General features: G+C 34.9%; 2 protein-coding genes across 4 annotated transcripts; both read left to right on the forward strand.

Annotated features, from left to right (window-relative positions):
* The first annotated feature begins 6,090 nt into the window (after positions 1 to 6,090).
* Positions 6,091 to 9,863, forward strand: LOC143458967 (uncharacterized). 2 transcript variants are annotated; one of them, XM_076955882.1, is made up of 2 exons: positions 6,091 to 8,802; positions 8,880 to 9,117. In XM_076955882.1, the coding sequence occupies exons 1-2, from the start codon at positions 7,202 to 7,204 to the stop codon at positions 8,977 to 8,979; spliced, it is 1,701 nt and encodes a 566-aa protein (XP_076811997.1). In that variant the 5' UTR covers positions 6,091 to 7,201; the 3' UTR covers positions 8,980 to 9,117. The 2 variants fall into 2 exon arrangements, with proteins under 2 accessions (XP_076811997.1, XP_076811996.1); XM_076955881.1 differs by having other exon boundaries at positions 6,091 to 9,863.
* Positions 9,864 to 13,270: 3,407 nt separating this feature from the next.
* On the forward strand, positions 13,271 to 25,445 carry LOC143458966 (sorting nexin-14-like). Of its 2 annotated transcripts, XM_076955879.1 has the most exons (29): positions 13,271 to 13,589; positions 14,591 to 14,659; positions 14,811 to 14,865; positions 16,165 to 16,235; positions 16,690 to 16,768; positions 17,105 to 17,148; positions 17,574 to 17,661; positions 17,914 to 17,998; positions 18,197 to 18,344; positions 18,600 to 18,675; positions 18,907 to 18,951; positions 19,136 to 19,219; positions 19,298 to 19,412; positions 19,540 to 19,695; positions 19,937 to 20,061; positions 20,167 to 20,228; positions 20,367 to 20,446; positions 20,639 to 20,688; positions 20,846 to 20,872; positions 21,352 to 21,553; positions 21,802 to 21,989; positions 22,159 to 22,385; positions 22,507 to 22,555; positions 23,287 to 23,410; positions 23,497 to 23,590; positions 23,761 to 23,862; positions 24,144 to 24,208; positions 24,420 to 24,511; positions 24,585 to 25,445. In XM_076955879.1, exons 1-29 carry the CDS (start codon positions 13,522 to 13,524, stop codon positions 24,660 to 24,662), a joined length of 2,748 nt encoding a protein of 915 aa, XP_076811994.1. In that variant the 5' UTR covers positions 13,271 to 13,521; the 3' UTR covers positions 24,663 to 25,445. The 2 variants fall into 2 exon arrangements, with proteins under 2 accessions (XP_076811994.1, XP_076811995.1); XM_076955880.1 differs by lacking the exon at positions 20,846 to 20,872.
* Positions 25,446 to 25,600: the final 155 nt, after the last annotated feature.

Below are 25,600 nucleotides of genomic sequence, written 5' to 3' on the forward strand. Positions count from 1 at the left end.
CTCTTGTAACACTCTTCATTATTCCTGTTTTGGTTTTTGTTATTTTGTTTACATCTAATAGACCCTTTCCGAGTTACCGCTGCCATTGTTTTCAGATGGCAAGATTTTTTCAATCGCATGTACTTAACAATGGAAATTGTCAAGCCACTTCGACTCTTTTTTAAACTACAAGAATTTTGGATATGGGATTGTTAAGATTTCGTTCAGATGAGTAACATATAAATTCCTTTACACAATAAAAAGAAATTTTGGAAATATGGTGCCTATTTCTTATTTTACAGTGGTTTGAAACCTTCGAACTGAAAATGTTCGATGTGACGTCCAGATACATGGTCAGTGAAGCATGCAACATAAAATGCTTAAGATTGTATGTGTTATCTGCGGCACGTTACGTCTTAGGCTAATTTTGTTTCGAATGTTAAGCAAAGTTTAAAATAATCAACCAGAAATAAATACAAACCGTATTATTACATTGAAACGTGCTGCAGATAACATGCAAACTCTTACGCATTTTACGTCGCTGGCTACGCTGACCACGTAACGTGACTTTGTAGGCTATTAAGCAAGTCCAGTGCGTAGGATTCAAACAAAAAAATCTTGCCACCCAGACAGTAACTCGAAAAGGGTCTATTCGTTTTGAAGTTATGAGTGTATTTGGGTCCTATCTCAGTATTTTTCTCAATTAAGTTCCTTTTGTCTAAGGAATATCGTGTTCCAGGTTTAAGGGTTTGAAGGCCGTACTAACATACTTTGATATATACAGATATTGGTATGGTAATCTAATCTTTAGGCTATGACATACAATTTTTCTGTCTTTATATCACAATTCTGCCATTGTAACGTTCTAAGCTATGAGAGTTTTGATGATTTTCCGTTGCAGTTGTAGGCTAATTTTCTGTTTGTTAAGCATATTTTTTATATTTTTGCACATAAAAATTCTTAAATTTAGAACCTTAGTTTCCCTCCCAACGACATAGCCTATAGTTCTTTCCGAAAAATAAACGATATAATAGCAAATTTCCAATTTGCTACGAAAATATGTGTAGGCCTAGGCCTATATATACTCTTTAAGCTAGCCTATACTTGTTTTATTATGAACTTCAAATTTAAAAGTTTTTTTGCCAAATAGCAGAATAAGCTAACGCCTATCGCTGAGTTCGAAGTTTTAAACCCGAGATTTAAATCAAAAAAATACCCAACCTTTCAACTACAACTAGGCTATGGCTATAGGAGTTTTAGTCACTAATTTTTCGCATCAAAGTGGCGCATGGCATTCGGCAACGCTGGAAAACGTTTTAGGCTAATCCAGGGGTCGGCAACCTGCGGCTCCGGAGCCGCATGCGGCTCTTTCATCCTTCTAATGCGGCTCTTATTAATTTTATTGCTACAGTAGAAACAAACAGAAGAACACTCGCGTCTTTATCTCACTGAGCACATTATAGTAAATGAAAGCATAATCATTCTGGTTGTGACGTCATAATTAGTCAATTAACACAAAGGTTGTTTTTAGCAGTCTACTAGCAGCAGTTAGACTAGTTATTATATTTTCGTTTTATTGTGAAAATAGTTTTGCGGCTCCCAGTGATTTTTATTTTGTGGAATATCGGTTAAAATGGCTCTTTAAGTGCAAAAGGTTGCCGACCCCTGGGCTAATCCATATAAAAACAGTTTTATAACAGGTGATTCCCCTAAGTCAAATTTGCAATCTTCTTAAAGGTGTTATTTTGTACCACGCCATCTGATGCCATGTTAGATCTACATAAGGTCAAAAAATTGTTATCATTGCTGCAGTTTATTCCTGTAGGGTATATGTAAAGAAGGGGTTAGACCGTTAAGTTGGACAAGGCATTATAACCATTGTCCTTATAGGCTATACTATAGCGCAACGAAAGGTCATTACGCTATATATATATATATGTTTTTGAGCTGTTCCTGATTCACAACTGCGGCTAACTTGGTATTATTTTATTGGTAAATAACATGTGCCGAAGCACAGGCATAACATGAAGCGGAGAAACGTCTCAGAAGAGCGTCTGTATGCCTCCTTGTCTAAATGACGACTGACTCGAAATGCAAACAGGAAAAAAGAGAAAAAACACAATAATTCTTTGGGTAAATAAACGTGATGTCCTGCCGCTGCCTAGCGGACGCTAGATAGCGAACGGAACGTGAAACAAACGGAACAAATGTGGAACAAACGGAACGCCAGGTATAGATGTACATAAGTGGCCACTACCACGGTACTATACTACCAAATTACTGTACCGCGGTACTTTTTCAGTACCGATACCGGTACCGTTGGTACTGTGATAATATGATGACTAATGTAACATACGGAATTAAATATCATTTGGAAATTTAGTTTTTTAAGTGTCGAATCAGCGAAGCACAACACTGCGTGACGTAATCGATTACTTCCTGGTTATTGTGTGTGCTTTATGAGTTATCAGTCTTCTTGTTATTACGATCAACGCCGCAACATGCAAGTCTTTATGCCGTTGCTGTACCAATGTTTTATCTAGATGTATTCGTTCAAAGAAGCTTCAATATAAATAATCAGAATATACAGTTGTCAAGGTGAACAATTAATTCTAAGATTAAGAAAAGCAGAACAACGACCTTTGAGATTCATGTATCATCAAGCGCAATAAACAATTCTATTAACAAACATTGTAGTGAAGTGGTCAACCTTACAGGTTAAGGTAGAATAAACAACCATTTCATTACAGTACTTTTGAAAAACAGTACCGAATCTCTGTACCGAATTACTTTTTTCAAGAAATTTCAGTCGGCCCCAGTACTCGGTACTTTTCATGTGATTATTTCACAATTTTAACAACTTTGTTTTCAAAAATACATGTTAATTAACTCTAAATACTAATTTTAACAACTTTTGATTTTTTTGATCTAGAAATGTCAAGTATAATTGCAAGCGAGCAACGTCACATATGTTTTGACCTGGAGTAATTTTTACTAAGGGTATAATAGCGGCAAACAATACATTTGCCGCAGCATCTTTTACACAAAAACTACCGGTACCGAGTACCGACAATGTACCGAACTACTTTTTTAAAATAGGACCGAATACCGGAACCGTCGGTACATTCAAAGTACCGACTGCCCACCTCTGTATAGATGTATAAGAACTATGCTATAACTGCGCTTGTTCAGTGGTCCTGTTGATTGTTTATGTAGCCTACCAGTACTGGGAATACTTCCAAATTCAGACAAGACCACAAAGAATAAATGAAAATCAACAGATACGCATAAGCTACAACATCGGAAAATGCACACAAGCAACCTCATTAATCGGAGTTCAATTTGTGTAAAGAGTTTTTCCGTCCACGGGTAGCCTAACTATTCCAATACTACCATGTAACACTATACCATAAACTTACTGTAAACGTGTTATAAGTTTATATATAGCAAATAAACCTTGATTATTGATATTAAAGAACCTACTTGGTCTTGTTTTATACCATTTACATGTTTATTTATTGCGACATTATTTTGGTGAGACACGTTTGCGCCAGTACAGCAAGTGAACGCTAAGCACTAATAAGCCTTGCGGTGCCTTCTTAAAGTGAAAACAGCTAGCGAGGCGCTACAAACCCGAGTAAAGTGATGACAGTCGTAACAGTAAAAAAGGAAGGCAACGAAATTGAATAAATTTCTAAAAAGTTAGCTTACATTTCTCTGAAAAAATATCAACCATACTGTTTTAGGGACAACCATGGTTGGCATCATACATGACGCTATGATAAACTTACCCATTTAACGCAAGGTATTGTGTGACGTCAAGAAAATTTTAAGTGAATTACCATTGACTTGACTTTACTCCAGTCACAAATTAAATTGAATTGTTTGACTCAAGTCAGAAAAAAATGCGTTGGTTACGACACTGAAAAACACTAATCAAAAAATTTAATAACTTACGAAATATATGGTCAATGTTAGTTTAAGGAAAATTTAATTTATTTACCACTTAGTAGGTTATTTGACTTGACTTTAATTGACAAAGTAGGTAGGCTACTGTATTTTAAAAACTACTTTTGTTAACATTACCAATTAATATGGTCTAAATATGACAAACTTATGTTTTTAAATGAAATTGCTGTAGACATTGTATACACTTTTGTCAGTTCCTGGCATTTGCAAGCAAATTTATCCCCCCCAGTTATAGCTAGCCTTTTACATTTCAACCTTTGCAAAAATTTATGTCGCCAAATCTCGACATTGTTTATCCTAAATTGGTAATTTTTTAAAAAGATACTAAAGCGTTTAAAATTCTTTTTTCTTAAAAATTTCTTGTACCTTTGAATTATTTTTTTCCTAATGCAATGCACTCTTCGTTATATCACAGTTTTTATAAATCATGGTAGGCTTAGGCCTATACAAAAATTATGATTTAATTAGCTTACCAAGTAATTGCAACCACTTGCAACTTGTCCTGGTTTGTAACGTTTAAGTGAATTCAACTCAAAACAAAGTTTAAACTTATTAAGAATACCAAGTTACTCTATGCATCCTTGTTCTATTTACATGCTTTATCAATGACTCAAAAAACTAAAAAGATTATAAAATTCCGTTATTTCTCACATTTCGTAAAATAGCATTGGCAGTTTTTCGTAATTCTTCAGTTTGGATTTGGTAAAGATGAGATCGACCTGCAAGAAAAAACAAACCGACAACAAATAAAAAAAGGCTGATAATAATTCACAAATTCATTCAAAAGTTCATAATTATTGTCGTTTGTTTACAAAAAAAACACACATAGCTTTGGACTAACGAGGATTTTCATCAAAATAAGTTCACAACAGCCTGGATGCGTATATCTGGAGTAGGTGCAAACTTGAAAAACAATACAATTGAATTATGAAAACCCCCGCCCTTTTTATTAAAAATTCAGCATTGATCAAACTGTTTTGTTCAAAATAACGTCTTCGCTTGTCTACTTTTTATCACCACTTGCGTTGCTTTATCACTGTATTTTTCATCGATATAACTAATAATAAGTTAATAACACTATGATGGAAGATTCCAAGTCGACTTTCAATATAATAGTTTCCACATTTATCGTTTTTGCATTGTTTATTTTGTTGTCAATGTCTGTGGGGATGCCGTGCCTAATTTGTTTAGGCATTATGACGTAAAGATGTTCCATGACTCAGCGCAAGTTTTTCGATCAAAAACTTTGTATTCCCGGTGATTTCGTATGTATTCTTTTCTTGCTTGAAAGTTAAGTTGGTAACCTTGTTAGTTTTCCCTAAACCCGAGGAAAACTTTGGAACAAATTTGGCATGACAGGGGAACAAAAAATAAAATGTTAATATTTATGACGTAATAAAACAACTTTAATTGCAAACTAACAAAACTAAATAGTCTATGGTAGGCTATTTTACCAATTTAGCATCTTCTTTAGTTGTAGGCTAATGTGTTATGTTGTTATCGATTTGAACCCCTAAATGCTTTCTTTATTCTGATATTTATCATAAGTTCTTCAAGTTGTTTCATGTTCATAGTTTATTTATGCCATAACGCCTTTGAAGAATCTTGTTAGTCCGAATCTAATTAGTATTTTTTACAAAGAAACCTGTCTGATATTTTTGCGTTAGTTGTCGTTTATTCAACTCGGTAGCCGAATAGTTTGATTGCTGGCCTTGCAATAAATGCGGCTCAGGTTCAGTGTTCGATACCTAGTGGCGTCGTGATGCTTTTGGGCAAGGCATTAACGACGCTTGCTCCTGGTCAGTGGATCTGGTGAGTGGTGACCAGTTCTAAATTCAGGCAATACTATAAAAAAATCAAAAAAACAAAACAAAAAATGTCTGACAATCGGAACTTGTACAAAAACTAGCTCGATAACCGAGCTCGAGCGATGACAAATTATCGCTGGGTTTAAGTCGTGCAAAGACCTTCCTCAGTCCGAGAATAAATATTATCATACCATTCAGGTAACTACGTGTTAGTTTTTGATTTACATATATTATCATTTCCGTAAAGTAGTTCGGCATTCCTCGGATTCCTTTTTTTTCATTCCGTAAGAAGTGTTGCCCGTAAATAGCGATTGGTATCAATCGCGCCGTATCGTATCAATCAATCAAGTTTAGAGTTAGACCATGGTTTTTTCTAGGGATGTGCCGCGAGGAAGATTATTCGGGTTCGTGCGAACCCGAATATTATGAAGGTCGATACGAACGAATCCCGAATCTACTCGTATTAGAACCAAACAATAAAATTTCATCCAAAAGTTGTCAAGTCTTGCTTGTAACATGATGTAATCGATAAACAAATCGCTTTCTTCCAAAAAATAGTGTTTAAAAAACGATTGAAAAAGGAATTCGTTAGGAAAACGACCTTCATTGTAAGTACTGCTGATTCTAGTTTAGCTTTGTCGGGAAACTAGATAATTATTTTTAACAAAAGTCAGTAAATTTATAAGTAATATTGTATTCGGGTTCGCCATTGTTGGTATTCGTGTTCGCCCGAATCTTCCATAATGGCGATATTCGGCGAATCTATTCGGGTTAGGGTTCGTATCCGCCCATCCCTATTTTTTTCTGGCTAGTTTAGTATCAGTACCAAGGCTGCCACTCGTAGGGATTTTACCCTACGGTAGGGTTTTTTGGCCCCTTGTGGGGTGTAGGGTGACCCTACGGGTTTTTCACCTTTATTCATAGATTTCCTTTTGTTTAAAGTAAAATAAAAATAAATTCAAATAATAAATTTACTGAATAATGACAAAAACGTAGTCTAAGCCAGGGGTGGCCAAACTGCGGCTCTTTAATGAATTAGCATTGTTGAATTAGACATGCATTTTCCCGGTCTAGACGAGTTGTTTGATCAGATTATGAAACAATGCGTTCTATCTCATGTAGTAACAATGGACTCATTGTTGTAACAATGGACACTTTAGTTAAGTAAATTGTCAGATTGAAGCTGTACGTCAGGGCTGACCTAGTTTTAAGTCTTGGTTATGGTTATACTAATAATTGTAAATTGCAAAAAGAGTTGGAGAAGCCCAGCAGGTGGAGACTGGAGAGTGAGACTGTGAGACAGCAGATGAGCAGAATCAGCAGATTGAACAGACAGGATTACAGGAATCAAGTGATCTTGTTTTGATCAAGTCAAGTGATCTTGAATACGATACTTTTATCATTAAATTACAATAATTCTGGCTGTTGACAAGTTGACAACGGTAATGCCCAAAGAGGTGAGATCCAAAAATTCTAGGTTTCGATCGCAAAGCTACAGAAAAGAATGGGAAAAGGAAAACTGGGCACAAGGATTGTTAAAAGTTTCGTCTCAGGGAGCATCAAAAGCATTTTGTCAATTTTGTGACAAGAACATTCTTGCTTGGAAATCAGAACTAATGAGGCATGCAAAAACTGCTCAACATTGTCAAAATGCTGCACAAGTTCTTGGAAGCACATCGATGGAGCAATATGTCACAAGTAGTCAAGGCTGCATCAAAGCTGAATTAAATACTGTGGCCTTAATTGCAAGACGCAATATTTCTTTCAATTTCATGTCATACATGGTACCAACCCTGAAGCATATTGCTAGTGATTCCAAAGCAATAAAAGATATGACCTCTGGTCGGACAAAAACAACATATCTACTAACAGAATGTCTAGCTGTTGATGCTCATGAAATGTTAATTCAAGAGCTACAAGAAGCTAAAGGCTTTTCAATTCTCTGTGATAAAGCATCAGATATATCAATGAATAAAATATCTTGTATAAACGTCGGCTACTTATACAATGGATCACCAAGAACACAGTTATACCAACTCATTAGGCTAAAAAGGGGAAACGCAGAAGCTCTATTTGCTGCCTTGGAAGAAGCATTGGTTAAAGACAAACTCACATGGCAACAAGTGGTTGGATATGCTTCAGATGGAGAAAATTTGATGCAAGGTGGTAGTAATTCATTTTTAACACGGATGTTAGAAAAGATTCCTGATATTTATGTATTGAAGTGTTATTGCCACAGCATCCAACTAGTGGCAAATCATGCTTGCAAAAAGCTTTCAAAAACAGCTGAACAACTTGTGCAAGACATCTATAATTATTTTAAAAATTCATCCAGCAGACAGGAGTCATTGAAAGAATTTCAACATTTTTGCAAAACGGAACCACACAAGATGTTGAAAATGTGTCAAACCCGGTGGCTTTCTTTACAAATGTGCACCTCAAGGATAGTAGAACAATGGAAACCACTGCAATTGTTTTTTACTGCACCTTATCTGAGGGCCAGTTTTGAATTCATGAACTTTGTTTTAGATGAACTCACTGGGTTGAATCGTCTGTTTCAATCCAATGAATTCCAGCTGCACAATCTTTATCCGGAAGTGGTCCGTGTGATGAAAATGTTTGCTTTGAACTTTATGAAGCGATCTTATATCAAAGATAGTCATATCCACCATCTTAATGTTGACGACAGCTCCCGCTGGCTTTCTATCCAAGAGGTTTATCCAGGCTTGATGGCAAGTGACACAATCAAAGAATTGCTACCTCATCAGAAAGAAAGTTTCTTGGAAAGATGTAGGGAATGGTATAGGGAGGCAGTGAAGCAATTATATCGAAGGATCAATTTAGATGACCCTATACTCCAATCTCTTTCGCATTTGAAACCATCTGCTATTGTTAACGAAACTTCTTCAATCACTGCTGCAGCCACGATTGCTAGTGGACTTCCTTGCATTACAACTATGCTCAATGTTAATGCACAGCAGATTGACCGACAATGGAGATCACTTTTAGCAGATGAAAATATCATCTCTGGACAATGGAAAGGCAAGTCATTTGAAAATTTTTGGCTTGCTATGAGCAAAATTGATTCTTATAGAACTCTGGCAACATTTGTGCTGCAGGTAGCTGCTCTTCCACAGAGTACTGCAGTGGTGGAAAGAACATTCTCCAAGCTGAACTTAAACAAAACCAAACTGCGAAACAATCTTGGTGTAAATACTCTTGAGGCAATTATAAAAGTGAGTGAGAAATTTTCTGATAATTTTGACGTCACATCAAGACTAGCTCGGCTGCATGCAAATGCTAGACGATCATATATGAATAAATATTCTGCTGATGATCGTGTTGCTGCGGAAGAGGTGGAATTTATGGACAATGATGATTTTCCTTTTTGATCTCAGAAGATCAATGCCTAATTAGTTTCTTAGACAACTTTGTGATTTATATTCATAAATGTTTGTCATTTGATAATGGTACAGTAACTGTGGGTATGAGACACTGTGTTAACACTGCCTATTTGCACGTATGATACGGTAACTAGTTTATTTGTTGTAATTTATCATTTCCGTGATTTTAACACTATGAGTCTATGACAAGTGCTTCAATGTTTTGCAGACAGTATTCCACTAACTGTAAAATTAATATTGAAATTGTTTAATGTTTTTGTGATGTTAGTTATGACATTTGGCAGTCTGATGTACTTGTAAAGGAATGTATCGTACTGTGAGTTGTTTTATTTTTTTTTAAATATTTTTTGGGTTAGAAGATGTCTTATGATGGGCTTGCTTTAGTTTGATAGAGTTTGCTTGGTGTATATAGGGTATGATAACATGTATGGCTCAGCTTCACCACTAAAATTCAGAAAATTGAGGTAAGATAACCCTGGTGGTTTATATTCTGACTTAGTTGTTGAGTACAAGCGCCAAAGAATGTTATCTGCTATTGCTCTTGTTATAAATTCAACATTACTGATATATTCAATTAGTGGAAACACAAATGTCAGTAAATGTTGAACTACTTTAGTTCTGGTGCTTTTGAACTGAAACTAAAGTAGTTATAAAGTGCCATAAAACTGCCAAAATTTCTTTTTTTTTTGTTCAAACTGCGTAGGGAGATGTAGGTTTTTTTTTAGGTGTGCTGGTAGGGTTAATTTCTTTTTTTGAGTGGCAACACTGATCAGTACTGCTAGTTGGCTAGGCCTAGTCAGCGAAGTGTGGTTTTGAATTGTTTTTAAAGTATACCGATGGTTTTCATTAACATTCGCCTGCGCCTTTGTCAAAATATAAGCCCAATGACTAGGCCTATCCTTCATCATCCAAGTTGTATCGGTGTAGTCAGTGTAGTGCCAAAACTTGTCTCCCGTCCAAAACAGCCCATTGTGACGTTATTGATTTCATTATGATTATCGGTTTGAAACAGCAGAAACCGAGTGTTAGGCTACTAGCCCAGTTAGAACATTAAACATAGGCTATTAAACACTAGCATATTGAATACGAAGTGACTAGGCTATTTCACTGACGTTCGTTTACCGAAGTTGCTGAATTACAGTATGGTGCCCGGTAGATTTTCGCTGACGAGTTTATCACTGTCATTTTTTATGAGGGAAAAAAAGCAATGATATAGGCCAGGGGTGGGCAAATTTGTTCAATGAAGGAGTCACTTGCGGAAAAATATAAACACCAGCGAGCCGCAAAATCAGTAATGATTGTCAATTTGGTTATTATACTATTAGTAGTCATTTTGGGATATTACTTTTTAACTAAAAGACCCATAAAAACATGTTGGTGAGGTGCATTTTGACAACCTTTGCAATAGAGTATAGAATCTATACCTGAAAACAATGTCGGAATCGATGTCTAGTGTTACGTCATAAACGAAATGCTGGCCTACATAAAGAAAAACTACACAGAAACTTTCATAAACGGTACTCTTGGTAGCCTTTACATTTTTTGGAATTTTACGATTCGACTAGAAGAGCCACAAAAAACATGCCGGAGAGCCGCATGCGGCTCGCGTGCCGCAGTTTGCCCACGTCTGATATAGGCCCTAGTGGAGGTCTTGACCAGTATGGAATGTAATTTTATTGTGCACCGGACAGTGTAATTTTCAAACACTGGTTTGCTCCAGTCTGCCAGTAATCAACAAAAAGTGTTCACCGTTATGCGTGAGTGTGCACCATATATCGCTATTTGGGAATTACATAACTTACAAACTAGCTTTTTTGACCCATTTTGTGCTCCAGATAGCTACGTTGTGCACTGGACATGTCTGGTGCACAACTTTTAACTTCCATACAGGGGTCTCGGGTTCGAATCTTGTTAATGTTTGACATAAATTTTGTCAAAAATTGTTTTTTATGTAATTTATTCATGAGAGGTGAAAATTTGGGTTGGAGGGGATTAGTTTCAAATTAATTTGGACTTTGGAAAAATGTCAATTTTATTTGAAAAAAAGCATATAATTCAAATAAGTGCCTACTTCACTGGCTACTGTTTAACTAAGTAGAAAAATACAGGTACTAAACAGGTTTTGGTACTACACTGGTATTTATTTTTTGCCGTTGACTGTCTGACCAAGTCTTGCTGTGAAGATTGAAAAGTATGATGCTAACTTCGTTGTAAACTGGTCAAACAAGAAATTTGCTTACAAACAATCAAAGAACGGAAAAAACGTCAAAGCCCTGAAAGCTTGAAACGTGCAAGGTGTAAGCAAAATTTCAGGGCTGCCACTATTACACGGGAAAATATCGTGTGTTTCTAGCTATTTTTTACATTTTCTTGTTAACCTAACTTAAATATTATAACACAGAAGAGAGAGAGAGAATTTATTTGACCATTCAAAGTAAAAGTTAAAGTACAATACAATTTAACACAGTTGATTGGTGTGGGGCAGCGAAAATACCTCACGGTCATCCAAATCAGTTGCCCCATTAACCTAAATCTTCTTTCTGATCTAAATCTTACTTCAACAAAACCTTAAATAGCTAAAATCAACTTTTTGTGTGTCCATTCTCCTAACTTAACCACCTATCTTTAACAAGAGGCTATGTGACCTACTTACGATGAAATAGTCACACTCAACTTCTCCAATGATGGTATTCACTGAAGCCTCAATTATTTATTTATTATTATAGATTGGCGTTCAAACAACCAGATTTTCTTTTTTTGTTTATTAGAAATTGTCGTAATAATTTCTTTTTTCAAATTTCAGTATGCACATTGATAAACTTCTTCGTTAAGCTGCCACACTTTCCACCATGGCATGCGTATTACAAATATGCAAATTTTCACGTTCACGGAAGCCTCAATTCTTTGTTTAATTATATTTATTATAATTTATGAATTGGTGTTATAACAACCAGCTTTTCTTTGTTTATTTATTATAAATCAACGTATAAATGATGAAGGTTGTTGTACATGTTGATGAATCTCGTGCATGCACATGCCACACACTGCACTACGGGAAAATGTTGTTATGAATACTGGATGGTAAACTTATTAAGAAAGTGGACTTATGAAGTGGAATGTGTGTTTTCGTCAATCTAGAGGCTATAAATGGCTTTACACAACTAAGTTTTTACGTTTCAACCAAGTTTTGACCCAACTCAGACTCAACTAAGTTTTCAGGTTACTATAGTTCTTACAATTCTGCACCTTTCGTACACCGCAACAGTTACAGTACATCACAGTACGATTATAAACGAATAAGGACCAACAATCAAGTTTATGATGCAACACTTGCATGAGATACTGTAGTTTGTTTACTGCTCAGATTTAGAGTTTGCAGAAACAATACGCTGCTTAGATGCATTTAATGTATAGCCTACCATAGTACAATACTGCAAAACCATCACCACTCATGCTCAAATTATGTGAAATTTCTCCAAAAATGGGCTTATTAAACGGAGTTTTAAGCTTAGAAGGCAGAGCATTTTACTACAGGAACAAATGGAGTAAATCGAGGCTGTGCTTAATTGGTCTTATTAACCGTAGGCTTATAAAGCGGCGACTACTGTATACACGCAATTAAGTTTAATCTCCACGTACTTAGCGAACTTTCCCATCCAGAGGGTGATGGCATGACATTGGAGCCTTTTAAAATGGTCAACCTCAAAAGGCACCAGACTACCGGTACGGGTACCTATCAATACTGCTCAAACAGTGAACAGTATTGCTGGTAGCGGATTTGGTTTCTGGTTGCGTATGGCCATGTGGAATCACATGCGCTGGCTGCACTTAGATTGATAAAGATGTATATAGACCTATAATAATCATAGGCGCCAGCTTAATAAAATAACTGGGCGTGCAGTGTGATGTCATCACGTTTCTTCATGACGTCACGTAGTAACTCACCTCATGCGCAAAGCAGAGCATGTCAAGTTTTGCGGTTAAGTAATTCCTAAAGTTGCTCTAAATCAGGGGTGACAAACCTATTTGCTATTATAGGCTATAATATAGCATAGTCTAATAGTACTGGTATACTGGTAGTCTATGCTTCAAGTGTTACCATACTGTTAAGTGTTACCATGATATTTTCAGGTTCTCTTTTTCTAATCAGTTTACATACTGTACTAAGATTTGGTCTTGAACTGACTTGTCAAGATATGAAGTTAATCATTTTCAACTAAAGATTACTTTCACATACTTATGGTGAATTTTATGCAAATTCTTAAACTTTATGGAATACCGTTAGTTTTTGAGAAATTCCATCTTAACAAACCCCAAAAAAAGTTTTGGAAAACCTTGATTCTGACTTCTGCAAGAGCAAGATGTCGATGAAACATATTGCAGTTTTCACTGGCGGAGGAATATTTGTATTTCTTCTATTAACACTAAGGTAATTTTAAAAACATAATATGTCCCGTACGAGATCTGTCCAAAAGGTATCTGACCTTTGGGCTTAAAGAACACAATAAATTTTACAAATTTTTATTAATCTCCTACAAAATTCTTTCTTTACATGTGCACACACTTTTCCCAGCACCTATTCCGCTTTTAAAAACACCTTTTGAACTTCTACATGGAATGTTCCTAATCTATTTTGTCGATTTTTCCATAATGTCTTCTTGTGTCACTTTTGACATGGTTTAAAATTTGGAAAACAGCCAGAAGTTTCCTTATGCCAAACCAGGAGAGTAGTGAGGTTGTCGCACAAGTGCCGTACTGTTTTTTTTTGTCAAAAATCTTTGGATCATATTGGTGGAATGAGCTGGAGCATAGTCATGGTGAAGCCACCAGTTGTTTCTTGTCCACATGTCTGGCCGCTTTCTTCGTACAGCATCACGAAGGCGACGTAAAACTTCCAAGTAATACTCTTTGTTGATTGTTTGGGCTACTGGTGCGTATTGATGATGCAAAATGCCGCAAAAGGCGAAACTCAAAGAAACAGGTCAGCATCACTTCTAATTTGCAGCAAACTTGCCTTGGTTTCTTGGGCTTTGGAGATTTTGGATGTGTACATTGTGAAGATTGAAACTTGGTTTGGTTTGGTACATTTGGAGCTTTTGGTAAAACTCGATGCAATACCTTTGTTTCGAGACGTTCTGTCATTTTACTTGCAACTAAGAATTGACGATCATGCACTATAAGATTGTACTGAATGCTTCATTAAAAGAAAATGATTCCTATTATTGACTTGAAACTTTCTATGAATGTGCATTGATAATGATATCACATTGCAAAAACAGTTTCCCTGGCATAGCATTATTTTTGTGGGGAGGGAGTAAGGTCAGATACTTATTGGACAGACCTCGTATATAAACTGTATATTGTTCAAAGATTACTGTTTAAATGTTTGCTGTTAAAATTGTATTGACGATTTTATGTTATATATTTCAGCACTTTCTCGTTAATGTTGCTATTCTGGTCTTTCTTCGCTGGCATTGCTCTATGTACTTTTATTTTAAGGTAAACTCTTTATTTGTCTTAATGTTAACCGCAGCTATAACATAAATAGCTGACTTTATTTTGCGAAACTTTGTCTTTTAAAATTCTTGTAATAAAAGACTACATGTTACAATATAATCACTTTTAAACTCATGTTTTTGTTTGTTTTAAGGCCGGATTATAAAATTCCAAATCTACTTCGATATCACATGAATAGAAATTTAGCGGTAATTAGTCATTCTTTTATATGTTTATTTTGTGTGATACTGCTAAAATAATATATCATACCAGGTATATATATACTATATATATATACTATTTTGTAATGTTGTGTACAAGTGACACACATTCTATTCACATGTTCTATTACATGCGTGTATTTACCAGTATTTTATATGCAATACGGGTGAGGGTAGTTTGGGTTGGCATGGCATATTAAATCATTATACATGTCATATATCATACTTTTTATTTTTGTAAAATTATTAACCAAACTTATATGTTTTGAGGAGCTATTCTGGGCATATCATGGTTGCATTAGCAGGCAAATTAATTATTTGCCATATCCCAACTGATTTGTCTTAATGTGAAACAAGATAGTTTTGTTTTCTATTTAGAATGGGTGTTATATGTTACAAATCTAACATTTGGATAAAATAACCATAAGCAAAAATTTTTTTCTTTAAATCAGAATCCATCTCTGAAACCCAACTAGATATTATCTTTGCATGTTTTGTTCACAAATTCATGGAAAATATTAAACCTCTAATGCAAGAAATATATATTTACGAATCAGTGGACAATTTATTTGTAATCTGTCAATGTTTATTTGTGGTAAATGTGCTGTCTATGTAATACTCAAATTTGTTATCAAATTCTGGGATGTAAAGTGCCTAAAATTCGGATTTTGTGTGTCTTTAATTTTCAGACATGGTTTGTGAATGTGTTCGGTTTTTGAAGGCATTAGGCATGTATGATCTACTTTTTATTTTGAAATATTTCTGTTTGACTGAAATTACACAATGGCAAGTTGCTTTTGAAGGACAACCCTGATCCAATTAAATTTGCCCTGCTTTGTGGTGCTATACTCAAATTATTATACTATAGAAATGGGGTTCAGTTGAGTATAGTAAGTTTTCAAAATAAAGCTACTGTTTTCTACAAAATGAAAGTACTTAAGTTTGAGCAACTATTGCATTTCAAGACACATTCAGTGTCATGTCATGCAAACGACAATTAAAGTAAATTTGGATTTTGAAATGTAAGTTTTTTTTAACGCTTTATGTGAAAATTTACCCTACCTCGCTCCTTTTGTACAATTTAATAGACAATCTTTTAAAAGCAGGCGCTCGCTTGTAGATGACATGAATATATTTTTCATTTATGCTCAACATGGCAGATATGAGAATGCAATAAACTCTGTGTCTGGCATAATGTTATACATTGAGTGTATATCATAATTTTAAAAAACAATTCAGAACAATTATATCATAATTAATATGGTACCTTGCATATATAATATTTAGGAAAAACAAGTTTTGGACAAGAAACATGTACCATGTAGTGTTTGTGGACAGCAAGACTGCAAAAGAGAAAGGTAAATCTGGATAAATCATGTCCTCTCTTGTGTAAAGATTCTGCATAATGTAATGGTTAAAAGTTTGCAAATTTGTGTGTATTTGGCCATTATATTTTTATATGTATATATATACAGGCAGTACGTCTTGGAAATATGTTTGCTTAATTCTGGTCATGTATGTTGATAGACTGCTGTAGACAAAATAATTGAACTATAATTAATTGATAGCCATAATAAATAAATTCGAAAATACGTTTTTTTTAATATTTAGTTTAATTATGTTTTTTTCATTGCCTAAACATAAAAATTGTCTAGGTTGTTTGCCTTAGTAACGTCCTGTCACTAAATTTGCGACATACTTACCATTCTTCTGCTGCTGATATTTGTGTGTGATTACAAGTTTCAATCACTTCTTATTCTGTGTAATATTGATTTCAAATATGTATCACAAGTGCATTGCTTTTTATTTTAGATCAATAAGTAATATGGAATCACTTGTGCCCTGGTTGGGGATTTATGTAAATGAAACTGTAGACCAAGCACTAAAGGAGGTAAATTGTCTTGGATTCAAAAGCACAACAAAGTCTCAGATAATGAGTATATATATTTCAGAATCTACAGTAGCGTATCTCCACTTTAGATATTACTTTCACTCCAGATACATTTTGGTTGGTTTTAAGACTGTTCTTTGTTGTATTGAATGAACAAAGGAACATGTGTCAGCCTATGGTTTATAAAGTAACAACATTTTTTGGCGACTTTGTTATTTTACTTAAAGCATAAAATTTCATATAATGCTAAGTATTGTAGTTAATAGTTGCGAATATTTGTACCAATGTGGGTCATAGCTATTATTGTGTTTTTCACTGAGTTGTTTTCTGTTATAGTTTATTGAACTTATGATCGAAAGATATGTTTGGAAATGGTACAGGTAAAACGATTTTTGTTTTTGCTTGATTGCTCATTTTTGTCCAACATCAGTTATCAAATGCAAGTTAATCAATGAGTGACTATGTCTACATAAATATGTAGTCAGTTCATTAACATATCTACAATCATTTCATACGCAATAAATTATATGTGACTGTGAGTGGTAACGATTGATATAATATGTCATCTATAATATGGTACACTCCTTTAGAATCACGATTTAAACTTTTAAAGTATCTTATTTTAGCAACATTGTGTCAGAATTTGTTTCCTTAATAAAACTTAAGATTTTTATATGTTTATAAAATATGTTTAATTCATGCTCATTTTGTTTCAATAATAAATGATTGTTTTGTTTTTTATTATATATTTTTAGACTTGAAATATTCAAATTCTTTAACATAAATATATTGTATAAACATACAGAGATTTAAGCGAAGATGATACATTTGTGAATGAATTAAAAATTGCTTTGAGACATTTGCTTTCTGCGCTTTATCTACGTGTTAACAAGGTAAGCTGGCATTATCATATTCAGAAAGTAGCTTATTTATTGAAATCATGTTCTGCTTTCTTCTTATTGTATATATGCATTATGTAGTGTTTCTCTGACTTTGCTTATTTGTTTATTTAAAATTTTCTTTTGTAAAACACACAATAACAATGTGCTACTTGTAATAACCAAAGTAATGTTGTATAGCTACTGTTTTGTAAGATTTGTTTATCCAATGCTACTACTATACCTGTACACATCTATTTTTTTCAGGTTGACTTGTCAGAATTGATTCTTAAAAAGCTTTTGAAGATTGCAATAATTCATGCTGACATTTGCATAAAAGCAGGCAAAATAGGTAGGCTAAGCAACAAATACCATACTTATCTAAAATACTGGATAGGATTTTTCAAAAACTTTTTGGCAGTAAAATTGTTTTACAGTCTATCATACTTATTGCATATCTTTTGTTTAACTAATATAAGAGTGCAAAATCTGACCGTTATGTAGTATTATATATAGGTATTGTTTGAAAAAATTATACGCTATATGACAGAATGTTGCAATGGTGATGATATAATAATGTGGTATGGAAATAATCTTCATCCAGCTCTAAAAAGTCGAAGGTCAGAGGTGACCTACTTACGATCATTGTGTGATGCATTATTTCCTCACCTTTTCCCCCCATCTCTTGTGAAAAGCAGGTTATTAGTTGTTGTTATCATCAGTATACTGTATATCAGTCTATCGGGTATAGGTACATGATATGCTGCACTCATTATTTGAACTGCTTTGGCGCCACAATAAAGCATGCACTTTTTGAACTTTTGCAAACTTGTATCCAGAATGTGTTTAATAAGAATAAATATTTACAGTGCACTTACTGTGAGTTCTTTTGTCATTGTTATTAGTAGGCTGTTATTATGTAACTAATGTACTCGTTTGTTAATTTATTGTAGAGTTGGAAGAACATTTTTAAGAGAACTGTTGTCCTCAAATGTTATCCTTTTTAGCATGGACGTTATAGCAGACCCTGTGAGTAAGCTGGCTACAAAATTAAGTCAATGGTCCTCTCGTTTTATTGTCAAAGTACCCAATGTAATTGGGTACCTAATGTTTATTACGCAATGTAATTTTTGTTTGCACTGGTAAAGCATTATACAGCATTATACATTATATTAATAGCTCACTGGTAACTCCCTTGGTGTGGTACATGCTTTGGCTGCCTGGCATTCTAACTTTTTATCAAACTGTGCTTTCTTGCAGGATAAAGTCAACAATCTACTTCTTATTTTCTTCGATAGAACGCCAGTGAGTAACTTGAACTATTTTGTTATACTTTTATTATTTCTTATTTTTACTTGCCCTTCCGGCCTTCCTCAAGATTTCTGAGATTTTAAGCTGGATTTATTCAGTATATGTGTTATGTACCCTGCTGCTTCCTTGCGTTTATGCCTGCATTATTTCATATAATCATTTAATGGTGCGATTACAGCCTCGTGAACCAGACAATCCTCCTTCTCCTGTTGTTCCACTTTTGTCACAGATTATTTATAAAGATCAAAGTGCTCCTAAATCGGTATGTTCATTTCTTCATAATTCTTAACACGAAACAGAAAATAGGTGTGTTTTGTTTCACATTATTTTCTGACAACAGGTTCTAAATGTTGACCTGCCAAAGATCATGTCCACACAAGATCAGCTTTATCAATTGATGACTTTTCTCAAAACTGTCGGTGCTGTTCATCTTCTTCAGTTCTGTCTTACTGTCCGTAAGTATCGTTATCATGTAAATTGTAAATCATTCCTATTGTGCAGTGATACACAGCTTAGTTCTCCAGAACTGTGATAGTTAATAACTTTAATTTCATAAATGCACTTTATTACATGCAATTACAGAAGATTTCAACAATCGATGTTTATCGCAAGAGCAAGACAATAATCAACAAGAAAAACTACATGAAGAGGCCTGTAATATTTATGAATCGTATTGCCGTGCCAACTCGCCTACTTTTATACATTTTGAAGAAGATATTGTGAATGAACTACAAGCAAGTAGGTCACACTGCCTAATTTTTAGGTTTCACATAGGCCAGTCAGTAAAGAATAGTGTTCACTCCTTTATTTTACAAAGTGCTTGACTTTTACCACTGGATTATATGATTAATGACTGAAGTAAGTTGTCATAGTAGGTTATAATGAACTTCACATTTTTCATTTATTAATTATTATTAATGCAAGTTCTTGTAAGTTGTAACTGAGTTCATACATTCAACAATAATTGTATTTCTTTCAGTTGCTCATGGGCCACCTCATGAAGTTTGTCGTCTGCGAACAAGCACTCCCTTATTTCGGGCATACGATCACGTCTATAACCTACTAGAACAAATATATTGTCCGCTGTTTTATCAAAGTGATATAGTAAGTAAATTTTCAGGTAATTTGTAAAGTTCCTCAACATTTGTTTACTATTTGTAGACAGTGTTAATTCGATTTCTCTTTAATTATAATATATCTTTTGTGCAGTATTATAACATGGTTTGTGGTGATTGCATTCCAGTCAAACAAAAGGAAACTGTGTTGCAGAGGTAGGCTTGATACAGTTTATTTTTTTCCTTTTTAAAATCTCAAGTGTTCCTTATCTATCTAACAATCCAACAGCGAAAAACAATTTTGATGATTGAACTTGACATTAGTAACAGAAATAAATTTGCTTCAAAATGCAGACGAGGAATAAACAGAAGTTCAGACAAAGATGCATTGAAGAAAAGCATGAAAAGAAAACCAAGCAAAGTGCCTGCAAAAGGTAAAAAACTGGTAACGCTTGTAGAGTGCAGTTATGTGTCGTACCTGTCATGTCAATGTCATTATTTGATGTCCACTTTCTATTTGTTCAGTATTTCGTTCTGCAGAAGAGTTTTTCGTTGTTAAGTCGGGAAAGCTTACTTTTATTAATACTTTGTTGTATTTATTTATTTATTTATTTATTTATTCGTAGCTTGTGAATTCTCTTTGGACGACAATGATTCTGAACCAGACACAAATTTGGTGAGTAACAGTTCGCCTTGATACCATTTTTATAATAGTTTTAGCTATTGCTTTTTGCCCTAAATCACTATCAAATCTCCGTTCGTTTTTTTTTTGTATATTAAGTATATTTACTGTTGCGGACACTATCCATTCACAGAAAACATATGTCTTTTAGATGTGTAATAGACCTTCCCGTGTCCGGGTATGTGCCATTATGTGGTGTTGTTTTGCAGTGTCATTTTAACATAAATGCCACCAGTTGCCATGGCTAGTCTATTGGCCAATAACAAGTATAACGCTTCATCCATTTTTCGATTGAACTAACCCAGCTAACGTCGGCATAATCAGTACATAATAATACTGCATAGCAAAAAATCACTAATATATGCATGTATCCTTTGTTCAAGCAGCTTGTGGTGTCATTTCTTTATATGCCTGATCAGATTGTTGTTTGTAAACTGAAAAAAATCCATGTTTCGATCCACCACAAAATTCACTACATAAAATCCAACTGTTCATTGTGGCATCATTAATTTGACCCGATATTGTATTACGTCATAAGGTCACCATTCATTAAGTTGATTACGTTTGAAAGCGCCGCTGTCAGCTTGTTCCACATCCGTTGTAAATTGTGCATGAACTAGAAATAATCTGATTGTATTGAATGCATATTCCTCGTAGATCGAACAAGAAGACAAGAATTCTGAAATCGCATTGGACGAGGAGATAGAAGATGATTGGCTGGCTAATCGAAACTTATCGACATGGCGCGTCTCAGTACCTAGTTTGACTTCAGTACCACGACGCGATGACGGACTGAGCACTTCCAACGAAAGAATCTACGCTTTTTTCGTTGAAGTAAAGCGAGTTGACGTCGTGGAAGGTATGTGACGAAATAAGCAACATAAGCGATTAAAGAAACCAAAATGGTGAACATCTCGACCAATAGATTCATTGACTTTAAAAAGACACAATTTTTGGTTTTTACTGCTACTACCAATGTTATCGAAAGTTGGATGGGATAGAATAATATTTTCTAAATTTTTAATCTGTTAGGTTATGTAGGAGGCTGTGTTACGACCTGTAGTAGAATAAGCAACATTTAGCATTTTCGCAATACCTTCCGTTCAGGAGAGGATGAGCCGGATCAGTGGCATGTATTGCGCCGATACAATGAGTTCTATGTTCTTGAAAGTCGATTGTACGAATTTCACGACGGTTTACACATCGCAAGTCTTCCGCCTAAGAAACTTTTTCTGCGATCACCAAGTAAAGAATATTTAGAATCCAAAAGAGCCGACTTCGAAAGATTTTTAAAGGTAATTCTGTCTCATGTCTTGTCGTGTTTTACTATTTTGCATTGCAATAAAAATTTAATTAAGTTTGTTTTGTTTGGGCTTCAGGTGGTTTAAGACTGATGTGTTTAATGGAGCTGGGTTTAATGGGTTTAATTTACTGATGGAGCGTTATTTATAATTAACATTTCAGGATCTTTTGTCGCAAGTGACGTTGTGTCGTAGCGAACTCTTGTATCATTTCCTTCGACCACATCAGGCAGGCGCAGCGCGCTTTTACGGAAAAGTCTTACCAGATGTCAACCTTGGCAAACTGTTTCGACGAGTGCCAAATAAATTGATAAAAGAAAAGGGTCAACATCTGGACGTGTTCCTCCAATCTTTCATTCAATCTTGTGAAGCACCAAAGCCCAAGCCGGGGTAAGGTCACTTGTATGTTATTCCGGTAAAAACGTGCCTTGCTTATAGCGGCATTGGTAGCACATATTTTGCAGGTATTGCTGGTTATTATCTATTTACTGTTAATGGAACTGTTTTTCAGAAAATACCCTCCACTTACAGAACATCCAGATATACAAATGGATCAAAAGGTATGAAACTTTGTATAACCTCGCCGAATTAGGAACACGTTACTTGCCGAACAATTAACGAGCAAATAGCGGTATCACGCTTGAAGTGGTTCACTTTATACACAGTTAATCTTAGAAAACCAGTTGTCAGCGAACGGAATGTATTTTTTGTAGTTTATCGAGGTTGAAATTAAGTAACTACACACTTGAATCCAGAAAATTAATTGATTGATTCCGTTGTACCACGCATAAAATTTAGATTTTAGTTCGCAAGACATTGGTTAGACGTTGCGTGAACCCTTCTGTCCAAATTCTTTGCAATTCCCCATTTTGATCGATACGTAAAGAGAACTTTAATAGAGTGACAGCAAACGATAAGAACTGAACCAACAGAACTTTATCTGTAAGCATTGGCAGATGAAGTGATGTAGCATTTCAACGAAGTTTGTTTGTGGCAATCAATAAATATTTATTAAACCTGGGTTGGAAAACTTCACTTCATTTGTTAGTAGTTAATCCAAATTTATCGATTTTACGCAATGGAGCAATTAATTATTTTTCCAAGCGCCACCGTTGAATAGACCTCAGTTTAACATGCAGAACTCAATTTCCTAGTAGCCTACATCGATTTGGCTTCTCAATCCGACTGTTAAAGTCGCTTGCAGTTGTCTCTTCACAGCGCATTACGCTTGAACACGTTTGAATCGAGAAACTATTCAAAGTCCCGATAGAAGACATTGTTTTCATCTCAGATTCACAATGAGTTATATCCGGAAAGCGATTGGCAGACCGATTCTTTTCAGTCCCATCGAATTCATGAAGAAGAAATTGAACATCCAACGAATCAAGGAATCTTTGACTACCTCATATATATCGGTAAGTAGGAATACTTGTGCGTCGGAAGTTGGTCGGTATTAAAACACACTTTACAGTGCTAAGTTTTTCTTTTTTTCTTCATATAGCAACTCAGGTATTCCAAGCGGACTGGTGGGTCAAATGCATTTTAATCTGTTTCAAAAGATTATTTCAAAATACTGTTGAACCCTTCACATATATGTAAGCATATAGCTTTGCAATAACGTGACGGTTTAAAATGCAGTTTTATTGCTAACTTATAGCTTGTTAGTGAATCATATCCTGTGCAAAATTTCTACATTTGTTGTTCACTTACCGTTCTCTTAACTAACGAACATGACGAATATGCCAATTATTTTTATTTGCAACAGGTACCTTAAATCGAAGATCGATCGATATCGTATGGAACACCACGTCGTTGACCTGATCCATTTATTTCGCGATATTTTATTTCATAATAACGATCTTCCCAGGTACTATGATATATTCCACTTAGCAATTAACCCTTCAATTTTCGAGATGTTTCTTGCAGTGCCCCGCAAAACGTTTTTTAGTTTTTGTCCTGATTGGAACAGTTCGATGTGAAATGACATAATCGTGACGTTGAAATAATACGCTTGTAATTTTCAATTGCAAGATATAATCTAGTTCAAGAATTACTGACAGTTGCAGTCGGTCAAAATCAATTTACCGTGGATGAAGGATTTTCACCAGAGATACATTTTTCACGTTCGAGTATCTTGTTTATTTTTAGAACCTTAAAAGAAAAAGAAGAAAGGAAAAAATTGACCTATCAGCAATGGAAGGAATTTGTTCCAGGTAAGATTTGATCATTTGGGTTCATAAGTTAATTAATTACAACTCATAGGTGTATTCTAATCTCACTAAAGTTGTAACAAACCAATGACTCGCTGTCGGCCTGTTGTCGAACAACAGTGAATCCGTGCTTTCAAATCATAGTTGTGCGTGGTGCAATAATTTTCCACCTTTAGCCAGTTTCTTCTAAGTAACCGTATTTCAATTACTCCAGGGACATTTTCCAATGCTGTTGGTCCTGAGAAACATGAGGAGGGTTGCAAGAGATTGTTTGAAGTGTTACAGCAGCCCAAGTTGAACAAGCAGGTACGTTTACTATAGTCATGACCGCACAGTATAACATACAGAAAGAAATATGAAATAAATATTCTTGACACAGCTCAGCTACTTACTGCTCGATGCATTCCTTACCGAGTTGTTCCCTGAAATGAAAGTATCTCCATCTGACAAGTGTTAAATCCTCACGTTCAACATGCGGAGTTTAAAGTTTTTCCTCTTCGTTCAAGTTTTATTCGAATTGACAAATTTGAATTTATTGCAATGGTGTAACCAACTCACCTGTGATATTGTGCAATATTTGAGTCTGTGGCAGAATGTCGCCGACATTTTGTAAAGTTGATTTGTTATATGCCTTTGCACTTAAAGCGACTCACTGCAGTTGAGGCTTGAATCAAGCAACACACATGCTTTATACAGCATTGTGCGTTTGCTAAAAGTATAACATCATTGTCTATTCAAGGCAACTCATTTATTTTTTGATAATTATTTTGCCATGACTTTCATATCTCAGCACACATCTAAAAACTTTGCGTTTATCAATTTTATTTTAGGACCGTCTTATTTAAACCTACAGCATGGTGCTTATCTGGGTATTCATATGAATGCAATTATTCGTATGTTCTCATTAACATAATTGCATAATAATCTTGCGCATTGCTATCTACTTACAATATAAAAATGTGTAGGCCTTATGTTGGATTCTCCTGGCATTTTGCTATTACATACTGTACTACATTATGTCGAGCAGGTTTCATCGTTTTCACTATTATCGCTGTTATATTATCTGTTGTGTGCCATCACACTTCGATCGTTGTAACTGTGCTTTGTTCCCGAAGTCGCAATCGCTTTTCGTGCAATGGTTCATTTTTTGTATTTTGTGTTTTCTAATGTTTTGCAAATTCTAAAATATTATATTAGAGGTTATCAGTTACGTCATTAAACGCATAGATCTGTCAATGCATCACAGTTTGATGCCGTTTGATTTGTCACCCTCTCGAGTTTACCGAGTCATTTAGATAGGTACCGCAAACAACCCTTATTTCACCTTGGGCATAGGTTTGTAAATTGTCGAAATCGATTTTTTTAGTGAAAAAATCCTTTCGAACAAAATAATGG

Source organism: Clavelina lepadiformis, chromosome 5, assembly GCF_947623445.1.
Source record: "Clavelina lepadiformis chromosome 5, kaClaLepa1.1, whole genome shotgun sequence".
In the NCBI taxonomy this organism is placed as follows: Eukaryota; Metazoa; Chordata; class Ascidiacea; order Aplousobranchia; family Clavelinidae; genus Clavelina; species Clavelina lepadiformis.